We start from the raw sequence: 11258 nt of genomic DNA on the forward strand, positions 1-11258 counted from the left end.
CGCAGCACGCCCACCCCATACAGGGCCCCTGGCCCTCTCTGTGGCAGCTCCCTATCCAGACACCCTGGGTGTTTCTGGCTTCATCTCAGTATCTTGAAATCCTGGAGCCCGTGAAGTGTGTCACTGTCCCACAGACACAAAGGATGAAGACTTCTTGCCCCTCGGGCCCCGCCTGCAGCTCCGCGTCTTGCCCCGTGGTGCTGGTGGGAGTGTCGATCCGTCCTTGCGGTCTGCGCTAGGCGGGCTCCTCTGAGCGAGCGTACAGGCACTCCTCCGTGCTGCTCCGGCACTAGCCTGGCCCACAGGACAAATGATAAACCTAAGGACGGTGTGTGACAGACAGCAGACTGACAGCACCTCAGGGGACCTCATCGGGAGCCAGTTAGCAGCTCATTGTGCATCTCCAGGGCAGGCGGCTGGGGTCGTTACAGACCCGGCCGCGCATGCGCTGTGTCCACAGAGGCTGTCCGGCAGGCGGCGAGCGAGGAGGACACGTGTCACATGAGAGGGCAGGTGTGCTCCCCACGGATACACGTACCCACGCGCACATGTGTGTCTGTAAACGCCTGGAGCTTCTCCGAGCAGAAAACCAGAAACCCGTGACCAAAATTAGGGGAAGGGGGATCTTCCCACCGTATGCCCTTTCATGGCTTCTGAGTTTTGTGCACACACATGTACGTGCAGTACATTTTTAAAAAAGTGTTTTAGTTGGCCCCATGACCCTGGACCCATCACTCTTAGTGCCCCGTCTTGCTCATTCATAAAAGAGACGAGCTGATGGTACCTTCTCCCAGGTTTCTTGTGAGGACTAAGCTGTGTCTGCCATTCGTCAGAGTCCCTGGGGGTCTAAAGCCGCCCTGCCCTGCTCCAGGGAATCTGTGACTTGGTTAGCTCCCTACAGAAGCGCTTCAGAAAGACGGCTTTAGCGGCAAGCCTTTGTGACGCTTGTCTTCATGGGACTCTGGAGACCACGCTGGAGTGGTGGGGACAGCTTCCCGTCATCTTTGTCGAGGCTCCCTGAACCTGCTCTAATGTCGCCTCCCCCTCAGGTACCCGCTGATCATCGACCCCTCTGGCCAGGCCACAGAGTTCATCATGAACGAGTACAAGGACCGCAAGATCACGCGCACCAGCTTCCTGGACGACGCCTTCCGGAAGAACCTGGAGAGTGCGCTGAGGTTTGGGAACCCCCTTCTGGTGCAGGTGTGTGCAGCAAACACTTGATGGCGTACAAAACTGGAGTCTGTGCCTGTGACAGTAACGGCACTTGTTTGATGTCAAAGGATAAAGGTTTGCGATTGTTCTGTGAAAAGTTGGGCCAACAGAACAGTGTTTATTTAGTCTCAGTCATCACAGTCCACTGGAACTTTCTGCACTGATGGTAATGTTCTCTGATCCGTGCTGCCTGCTGTGGTGGACGTGTGTGTGGCTGGGGTGACTGAGGAGCTGAATGTTTTAATGACGTGGCCACCAATGGCTCATGGCCACCGTACCAGACGGGGAAGGTTTCCGTGGCTCGGTGGCTCCTGAGTTGTGTTTGGAACAGGAGCTCAGGGTCAATGCCATGTTATTTGGGTGAAAATAAATACTGTGGAGCCCTGACCATTTGTTTGTGTGCGCGTCCGTAGGATGTGGAGAGCTACGATCCAGTGTTGAATCCAGTACTGAACCGGGAAGTGCGGCGAACAGGGGGCAGAGTGCTGATCACCCTCGGTGACCAGGACATAGACTTGTCACCATCGTTTGTCATCTTCCTGTCCACCCGAGACCCAACTGTAAGGAACTAGGCACCTCAGATACGCAGCAGTGACAGCACTTGGTGTCACGGCTTGGGTGACGAAGCAGGCGGTTCTGTTACTCGTTTTGGCAGGTGGAGTTCCCACCAGACTTGTGTTCCCGGGTCACATTCGTCAACTTCACGGTCACCCGTAGCAGTCTACAGAGCCAGTGTCTGAATGAAGTCCTGAAAGCAGAAAGGCCGGACGTGGACGAAAAGCGCTCCGACCTCCTTAAACTTCAAGGTGTGTTTCTGGGTCTGGAGCTTCGGGAGTCTTGAGCAGGTTGGGGTGAACTTGGAAGGGACTAGAACACGTCAGGTTTATTCAGACCTTCGGGAGAGCTTTCCTTCTGGAGGAGCAGGGGTGCCGGCAAACTCGGGGTGTTCCGACCGTTTCAGGGGAGTTCCAGCTCCGGCTGCGCCAGCTGGAGAAGTCCCTGCTGCAGGCCCTGAACGAGGTGAAGGGGCGCATCCTGGACGACGACACCATCATAACGACCCTGGAGAACCTCAAGAGGGAGGCTGCCGAGGTGACGAGGAAGGTGGAGGAGACGGACATCGTCATGCAGGAAGTGGAGACAGTGTCCCAGCAGTACCTGCCTCTGTCCACCGCCTGCAGCAGTATCTACTTCACCATGGAGTCCCTGAAACAGGTGACCATGGGGGCCGCCCACCGTGGGACAGCACGCCGCGCGCCACACGCTCCCGCCTAATGGCCATCACCTCCCCTTCCAGATCCACTTCCTGTACCAGTACTCCCTCCAGTTCTTCCTGGACATTTATCACAATGTTCTGTACGAGAACCCCAACCTCAAGGGCATTACCGACCACACGCAGCGCCTCTCCATCATAACGAAGGATCTCTTCCAGGTAGAGCACCTGGCGCTTGGCTCTGTCAGGGCGGGATGGTGGGAGGTCATGGCTCAGGGACCGCAGCGTGGGCCGCTCTCGTCCCCAGGTGGCGTTTAACCGGGTGGCCAGGGGCATGCTGCACCAAGACCACATCACCTTCGCCATGCTGCTGGCCCGGATCAAGCTGAAGGGCGCTGTCGGGTAAGGTCGGCCGCCCCGCTTTGGGGGTCGCCTGTGAGCACGGGACGAGGCCTTAAAGGGAATAGATTCCTTCCTATGACCGCTCCTTCAGGGGCGGCAGAAGTGAATCGGAGATCCTGCTAACCTGCTGCCCCCTCCAGGGAGCCCACCTACGATGCCGAATTCCAGCACTTCTTGAGAGGAAAGGAGATCGTCCTGAGCGCTGGCTCGACGCCCAAGATCCAGGGCCTGACCGTGGAGCAGGCCGAGGCGGTCGTGAGGCTGAGCTGTCTCCCTGCGTTCAAAGACCTCATTGCAAAGGTTCAAGCCGACGAGGTAAATGTTCTGATGCTTCCTGGCCTCTTCGAGGAAACTGGCCTTGAGGGATTGCGTGTGTCGCACTCACGTGTGCCGTCTGATACGTTCGTCTCGACTTCTCTACCCACAAAACGAGCTCTGCTCCATGGCCTCTCTCTCTCTCTCTCTCTCTCTCTCATCTCCACAGCAATTTGGCATCTGGTTGGACAGCAGCTCCCCGGAGCAGACGGTCCCGTACCTCTGGAGTGAGGAAGCCCCGTCCAGTAAGCCCATGTCAGGCTCCCTGTGTTTTCATTCTGGACCCAAATGTAAAATTGGGCTTTGCTGCTCAAGTGAAGGAACACTTCCAAAAAAACAAAAAGTCACCGGTTCCTGAAATAAGTTATCTCAGCGTTAAAACTTGAGGTCCTAAGTCCTGCTCCACTCATGCTTGAAGATGGGGAGAGACCTAGATAAGCAGGCCCTCGTCCAGCGTCAGGGGAGAGGTGGGCTTGTTCTGGAGTAGTCTCCCGCTGCCCTGTGCTGGCTGCGGCAGGGAGGGGACAAGCTCCAGCACTGCCACCCAGCCGGGGTGGGGCTGGTGGTCGCTGGCAACACATGGGTGTCCGTGGAGTCCTTTAAACCGGTAACTGCCACAGTAGCCACAGAGGGGCCCACACAGCAGACACTGTCACACGTATGTCCTGAGGGTTCACTTAAGACAGGAGGTGGTGGCAGTGCTCCTTGGAGTGGAGAGGACCAGGAGTGGCAGCACGGTGTCTCGGGTCACTTGAGCTGAATCTTGTACACTGAGTGTCACCAGGCCGGAGCTTGTTGCAGGACTGGTCCAGCGGGGGCGGCTTGGAGTCTGTGCCACGCCCGCCCCCCAGCCCTATACTTGCCTCCTGCAGCACCCATCGGGCAGGCCATCCACCGCCTGCTCTTGATTCAGGCCTTCCGCCCCGACCGCCTGCTGGCCATGGCCCACATGTTTGTGTCCACAAACCTGGGGGAGTCCTTCATGTCCATTATGGAGCAGCCGCTCGACCTGACCCACATCGTGGACACTGAGGTATGGCTCTGGCTCCCCGCAGGCCCGGATGCGCCTCACCTCCTCCGGCAGCTGGTCACCCTCTCCTCGTCAGGCCACACGCCTGCTCCAGACCAACCCCCAACCTGGGCCGTCCCACGGCGCCCACACCTCAGGGCCGGGAAGCCTTCGCGAGTCCTGTCTGTGGGGCTCTCCCCTCGACAGATCCACCGTCTGGTGGAAGCCCTCTGCCTTAGTTCTGATTTCTTGACCTCTAGGTCAAGCCCAATACTCCCGTCCTGATGTGCTCCGTGCCTGGGTACGACGCCAGCGGGCACGTGGAAGACCTTGCGGCCGAACAGAACACGCAGATCACTTCGATTGCGATCGGTAAGGGCGCCCGATGAATCATCCGGGCTGAAGCCCCTTGGAATTCGTGGTGGGCCCTGAGGCCCAGGCCTGCCTTGCTGACACTGAGTTTTCTGGCACCAGGCTCTGCGGAAGGCTTCAACCAAGCAGACAAAGCGATCAATACGGCCGTGAAGTCGGGCAGGTAGGCTGGCTTTGTTTCAGAAAGCCTTAGTCCCCGAGAATTGCGCCCGGAAGCCTGAAGTGTGGCTGCGGCTGTCCCGGCAGGTGGGTGATGCTGAAGAACGTGCACCTGGCCCCCGGCTGGCTGATGCAGCTGGAGAAGAAGCTGCACTCCCTGCAGCCGCACGCCTGCTTCCGGCTCTTCCTCACCATGGAGATCAACCCAAAGGTGCGAGCGGAGTGCGCGCGACCGCTTTCTGTCCCAGCGCCGCGGGCGTGCGTGTGTGCATTCGTGCGTGCGCCGTTGAGCCGAAGCGCACCGCGAACTGGACAGTGACGGGCGCTGTGTCCCCCTCAGGTGCCCGTGAATCTGCTGCGAGCCGGCCGCATCTTCGTGTTTGAGCCGCCCCCGGGGGTGAAGGCCAATATGCTGCGGACATTCAGCAGCATCCCCGTCTCGCGGATCTGCAAGGTACATGTGGCTCTCTCCCGGCACGCTGTATCTGCAATAGTACGGGACACGCATCCCATTACCAGCCTCGGGAGCAGGTCTCCACCTTCCCAGAAGCGCCATAATGGCTGATTGCACTGGAAGTGTCCTGAGCTGTAGCCAGAAGTCCCTTCCTGAGGATAGGCTGAAAGATACCCGTGCACGGTGCTGGGTCGCGGGCGGTAGAGGGCAGGCTCCCAGGTGAGCAGACATCGCTGTGGAGCCCCAGGCCGAGCTCAGATAGTATCCGCCGTAGGTGTCTGGCAGGCCTGTGCTCCCAAGCCTGGTCCCTTGAGGGCTCCTTACGTGCAGTTTTATTTTGTGCCGTAATCCAGTTTTGCTGACAGTTTCAGAAAACCTGCTAGCGTTTTTTGTGGCTGAACAGTTGATCTACATGGTGTTATCGGAATGTGTCCTTATAGGAGAGTTAGCATAACTGCCGGCAGTACTGGTACTAATGTGCCTCATCGGAAGTCCTAGTGCTTGAGTCAGGTTTAAGGTGGAAAGCTTTTTTTTTTTTTTTTAAGATTTTATTAGAGCATACGCATGCGAGCAAGGGCTGGGGGGCCGGGGGCCGGGAAGCAGGCTCCCCGCTGAGCAGAGAGCCCGATGCGGGGCTCGATCCCAGGACCCTGAGATCATGACCTGAGCCGCGAAGGCAGGTACTTGACTAAGCCACCCAGGCGCCCCTGGAAGGTTCTTTCTGAAACTTTGACAGAGGAGCCACGCTGTTGTCTTAGCTAGAAAGGGTGCTGCTCTGTGGGGGCTCCGTCATTGCTAACCTTCCTCATCCAGTCCCCCAACGAGCGCGCTCGCCTGTACTTCTTGCTGGCCTGGTTCCATGCGATCATCCAAGAACGCTTGCGCTATGCACCCCTGGGGTGGTCGAAGAAGTATGAATTTGGGGAGTCTGACCTGCGTTCGGCCTGCGACACGGTGGACACGTGGCTGGATGACACGGCAAAGGCAAGTACAGGCTGCTGGGAGGGGGGCGCTTAGAATTGCTTGTGGGTGTGGCAGACGGTGGGGAGTCCCGTCTGTCATGGGGTGAGGAAGAAACCTGCCCCCCGAGACACCAGGCTGTGCTGGTGCCCCTCCGACCTGCCCCCACAAACCCCAGCCTTCCTCACGCAGGGGAGGCAGAACATCTCGCCAGATAAGATCCCCTGGTCCGCACTGAAGACCCTGATGGCCCAGTCCATCTACGGGGGACGAGTGGACAACGAGTTTGATCAGCGACTGCTCAACACTTTCCTGGAGCGTCTGTTCACAACAAAAAGCTTTGACAGTGAATTTAAGCTGGCCTGCAAGGTCGACGGGCACAAAGACATTCAGATGCCGGACGGCATCAGGTACGAGCCTGCCTCCCGTGACCTTGACCTTTGCCACACCAGCCACTTGACCGCTCCGGGCAAAAGGGCATTTCCCAATGTGCTGGTTTTCCAGGCGAGAGGAGTTTGTCCAGTGGGTGGAGCTGCTCCCCGACACCCAGACGCCCTCCTGGCTGGGCCTTCCCAACAACGCCGAGAGAGTCCTGCTCACCACCCAGGGTGGGTACCCCACGCGCCCGGCCCCCCACTGGCGCTTCTGCTCCTGCCTCCACCCTGAGGAGAGGGGGGAAAGGTAGTCCGTTCTGGGTGGCGTCTCTTCCCGGTTTAGGCTCAGGTCCTTGAGGTCTGGAAATTACGCGTTGGTTTCAGCAGACCTCATTTCTTTTTCCTTAAAGAATTGAAAGGTGCCTGGTACTACATGAGGGTTTTTTGTTCTAGTGTTTTGTTTTGTTTTGTTTTTAAAATTTATTTATTTATCTGACAGAGAAATCACAAGTAGGCAGAGTGTGGGGTGGGAGGAAGCAGGCTCCCTGCTGAGCAGAGAGCCCGATGCGGGGCTCAATCCCAGGACCCTGAGCTCATGACCTGAGCCGAAGGCAGATGCTTATTAACCCACTGAGCCACCCAGGCATCCCTTACATGAGGTTTGAAAATCAGTTTTTATTAGAGTAGTCCTTAAATTTTTTCCTCCCCCCCCCCCCGTTATTTTTTAAGACTATTCAAGAAGTATTTAATGCGGTGGTTTTCAGAGTGTGGTCCCCAGCTCAGCTCAGCAGCCTCCTCACAACTTCTATAAACACAGATTCTCAGGGCCTGCTTCAGGCGTCCTGCGTCTGAAGCTTGGCCCCCCGCCCCCCGCCTGTGTGCTCCAGCAGGCACTCGCGGTGGCAGCTCTGTCCACGAGCTTGTACCCACTGATCTAACCCAGACTTGTCTTTGTGGGAACCAGGCCCAGAAAAGACTTTGAGATTCACCCAAACTCATGCAGCTGCTTGATAGTTCCCTTTAGGCCAGCCCTTCAGCTCTGCACGAGAAACCCTAGTTACCGCGCTTCCTCTCTGCGGACCACCTTGACCCCGTGCCAATCCACGCCCCACTCTGTGAGGCGCCATGGTCCCCTAGGCCACCAAGACAAGCAGCTGGGCTACCGGCCACTGTGAATTTGAGGCCTAGGTGCAGGGCAGGCTCTGGCAGGTCCAGGGCTGGGTGGGAAGTACACCCTTGTCCAAAACCTATACTGAGGTCATACAGTGTTTTAACACTGGTGGCACCTGCTTTGGCCCCATGACACGGGAATGGTGTGTAGGATTTCTCCCTCCCCCTGTCCTAACACCAGCTGGATGCCTGGATAGGGCCGCTCAGTATTAACGAGCCCCCGGACATCACACTGCGTCCCCTGTTAGAGCATCCCCGAAGGCCTGGGCTGATGGCTGTCCCCCTTGGGAGGCCCTGATGGTTGAGCCAGACAGGCCTGTCCTCTCTGCTCCAGCCTCCGGTGTGGTTCGGGGACGCGGCTTCCAGCTGTCCCGGGCCAGGTGAGGGACAGGATGACACGAGGCAGAGCAGTGGGCATGGGCAGCCCAAGACCACAGTGCGGCGGCCTCCCCTGCTGGAGCCTCGCCTACCCCAGAGCCCAGCCCTCTAAGAGCGCCCAGGCGTGTGAATCCGGAGTCTTCAAGCAGCCTAGTCTTGTCTCGCGCTCAGGCTGCTGGCTTGGTCCAGCCGACTCGATCTGGCCATCGTCTTCCTCTGTATGGGCCGCTTCACTCTCTGGCCTGGCGTCCGCACGTGGAACCGTGCCGGGATGCATGCCGCGGCCCGTACGCTCACGTCCTTTCTCTGCTCCTTGCCCTCCCCCACGCCGTGCCGCCTCTGGGTCCAGGCGTGGACATGATCAGCAAGATGCTGAAGATGCAGATGCTGGAGGACGAGGACGACCTGGCCTACGCTGAGACCGAGAAGAAGGCCAGGACCGACTCCACGTCCGACGGGCGCCCGGCCTGGATGCGGACCCTGCACACCACCGCCTCCAACTGGCTGCATCTCATCCCGCAGACGCTGAGCCACCTCAAGCGGACCGTGGAGAACATCAAGGTGGCCGGGCGTGGGCGGGGCCACCTCGGGGGTCCACGCTCCGGGCAGGTTCGGGCTCGGGCTCCTCTCAGAGCTTGTGGGCGGCTGCGCCCAAACTCAGGCGTGAAGGCTGATCTCTTGCCGGGGCTCCATGTGCACGAGCGTGGTGAGGAGGGTCCCAGAGGAAGCGTCCCTCCTCTTTGGGGCGCACGACCCGGTTCCCACCCACTTGGTGCAAAATCCAGTCTGAAGTCTCGTCTGGGAGCGAGCTCGGGAGGAACCTCGAGCCTCGGGCCCGGTGAGGTCCTGCGGGAGGACGAGCTCTTCCCAGACTCTCCCCTTCACCCAGGCCTTCTCGTCTCTTTGACGATCTTAGGATCCCCTGTTCAGGTTCTTTGAGAGGGAAGTGAAGATGGGGGCCAAGCTGCTGCAGGATGTCCGCCAGGACCTCGCGGACGTCGTCCAGGTGTGCGAAGGGAAGAAGAAACAGACCAACTACCTGCGCACCCTCATCAACGAGCTGGTGAAAGGTGCGCCCTCCCTGCGCGGGGGCCGCGGGCAGCGGGGCCCGGGCCTGGCCTGGCGCATCTCCTTCTGTGCCCATGTCCCTGGGGGCTGGGCTCACAAGGGCCTGAGGTTTTTTCTTATTTGCTGGCTCCCTGGACGTTTATTAAATCTGTACAGTTTTTAGGGGGGTGGCCAGCACATTGAAAAGTGGGGAGCTTGAGTCTAGAAGTACAGGGAGCCCCTCGCAGCTTGTGTGAGGGGAGTTAGCCGCTAAGGCAGTTGAAGCCCCGCAGCTTGTGAGAGGGGAGTTAGCCGCTAAGGCAGTCTTTGGGGGGTTTGTGGCCCCCCCCAGACACCCCTCCTCAGGCTGGATGAGCAGATGCAGGGGTGTGGGCAGGGGACGGAGGCAGGCAGAGTAGAGAAGCTGCTGACCGCTAGCAGAGTGACCCCTGTGTGCCCTGGGGATGGTCCGAATGACGCTGCCGGGGGTCCCCTTGCATGCAGGGATCCTGCCTCGGAGCTGGTCGCATTACACCGTGCCCGCGGGCATGACCGTCATCCAGTGGGTGTCTGACTTCAGCGAGAGGATCAAACAGCTACAGAACATCTCCCAGGCGGCTGCGTCCGGGGGCGCAAAGGAGCTAAAGGTGGTGAAGGCTGCCCCGCGGGGGGTGGGCGATGCGGGCGCTGTCCGGGGCGGGGGGGCAGCACTCGGGAGCCCAGGGGGCGGGCACAGACCCCAGCACGACCCGAGGGAAGGGGTGGCAGGCGCTCGCTGCTCACCGGGGGGCTCTTGCTTCCTACAGAACATCCACGTGTGTCTGGGTGGCCTGTTTGTGCCCGAGGCGTACATCACCGCCACCAGGCAGTACGTGGCCCAGGCCAACAGCTGGTCCCTGGAGGAGCTCTGCCTGGAAGTCAACGTCACCACCTCCCAGAGTGCCACCCTGGATGCCTGCAGCTTTGGGGTCACGGGTGAGTTGGGGTCCTCAGCCACTCTGGGCTTCTCCCTGTGGCAGCCTGTCCCTGCACCCGGGCCTCTTCACAGGTGGTCCTGGTGGCTGGCGGCCTTCCAGGGCTGCTCCCAGTCCGACGTGTCTGAGATGCGGTCGGCGGCACGCCAGAGCCGTGCACTGCGTCACCGGGAGTCACACAGCCGTTACCACTGGTGACGGGGCCTGACTGCCTCCCGCAGGTCTGAAGCTTCAGGGGGCCACGTGCAGTAACAACAAGCTGTCGCTGTCCCACGCCATCTCCACGGTCCTCCCTCTGACGCAGCTGCGCTGGGTCAAGCAGACCAATGCTGAGAGAAAGGCTAACGTGGTGAGTGGCCCATTCCAGCCATCTGGGGTCAGCAGGTACCCCGTGTCCCCACCCCCTCCCCGCATGCAGCCAGTCGCCGGGGCTGCCGCGGGCTGTCTGCCTGAGCCAGCACTGAGCCTGTCCTCTCCTCTAGGTGACCTTGCCTGTCTACCTGAACTTCACTCGGGCAGACCTCATCTTCACGGTCGACTTCGAGATTGCCACCAAAGAGGACCCACGCAGCTTCTATGAGCGCGGCGTGGCCGTCCTCTGCACGGAGTGAAGCTCGGCTCCCTCGCCCCCTTTCTGTGTCCTAACTATTTATGTCTCTTCATCGTTCAACTGCTGGGAGGAAGTGGACGTGTCGGAGGAAAGTCCTTGGTGCGCCGTCGCCGTCAGAGGAAGCGGAGCGCGGGCTGCTGGCCGGGATGGCGGAAGCTGGCCGGACTCCGTGAGGTGCCTGGGGAGGCGCTGTAGCTTGGCTTGTTCGGGGAATAAAACACTAAGCACGACCCGGCCTCCCACCTCTTCTGTCTCTGTCTCCTCGCAGCGCCGAAGCTCCGGTCCTGGGGGCCCTTCCCCCACAGAAACGAACCCCAGGGCCTGGCCAGCTGACCGGTCCCCCATCTTGTGGTCCCCCCCCCCCCCAGGGTGCCTGCCTTCCCCCAGATCCTGGGGTGGCTGCTGGACCTTGGCATAGACCCAGAGGCGAAAACCTGTCCTGCTGCTGCTGCCCCGGTGCCCCACGCTCGTCCACCAACCAAGGGATGATCCGGGGCTGGGGGGTGCCTCAGCTGCTGCCTCTCACCCCCACCGCTTCTCTGGAGCTGCCAGGCTCCGGCTGTCCCCAGGCCCTGGGGACAGAGTCCGCTGCCTCCCCACTCAGTT

The 11258-nt window shown here is 59.9% G+C and overlaps 1 protein-coding gene across 1 annotated transcript in view; it reads left to right on the forward strand.

Moving 5' to 3' along the window:
• DYNC1H1 (dynein cytoplasmic 1 heavy chain 1) overlaps positions 1 to 10882 on the forward strand; it is a 69006-nt gene extending 58124 nt beyond the window's left edge. Inside the window, exons 57-78 of the mRNA XM_059374004.1 lie at positions 1050 to 1203; positions 1629 to 1775; positions 1871 to 2021; positions 2177 to 2430; positions 2513 to 2647; positions 2736 to 2830; positions 2971 to 3145; positions 3315 to 3390; positions 4018 to 4178; positions 4415 to 4526; positions 4629 to 4689; positions 4773 to 4896; positions 5026 to 5139; positions 5953 to 6123; positions 6292 to 6509; positions 6604 to 6707; positions 8371 to 8582; positions 8938 to 9091; positions 9573 to 9715; positions 9875 to 10043; positions 10264 to 10391; positions 10525 to 10882. Of these exons, the coding sequence (XP_059229987.1) occupies positions 1050 to 1203; positions 1629 to 1775; positions 1871 to 2021; positions 2177 to 2430; positions 2513 to 2647; positions 2736 to 2830; positions 2971 to 3145; positions 3315 to 3390; positions 4018 to 4178; positions 4415 to 4526; positions 4629 to 4689; positions 4773 to 4896; positions 5026 to 5139; positions 5953 to 6123; positions 6292 to 6509; positions 6604 to 6707; positions 8371 to 8582; positions 8938 to 9091; positions 9573 to 9715; positions 9875 to 10043; positions 10264 to 10391; positions 10525 to 10653 (3187 nt within the window). The 3' untranslated portion in view covers positions 10654 to 10882. The remainder of the gene's footprint in view (positions 1 to 1049; positions 1204 to 1628; positions 1776 to 1870; positions 2022 to 2176; positions 2431 to 2512; positions 2648 to 2735; positions 2831 to 2970; positions 3146 to 3314; positions 3391 to 4017; positions 4179 to 4414; positions 4527 to 4628; positions 4690 to 4772; positions 4897 to 5025; positions 5140 to 5952; positions 6124 to 6291; positions 6510 to 6603; positions 6708 to 8370; positions 8583 to 8937; positions 9092 to 9572; positions 9716 to 9874; positions 10044 to 10263; positions 10392 to 10524) is intronic.
• Positions 10883 to 11258: the final 376 nt, after the last annotated feature.

Source organism: Mustela nigripes, chromosome 13 (assembly GCF_022355385.1).
Source record: "Mustela nigripes isolate SB6536 chromosome 13, MUSNIG.SB6536, whole genome shotgun sequence".
NCBI lineage: Eukaryota > Metazoa > Chordata > Mammalia > Carnivora > Mustelidae > Mustela > Mustela nigripes.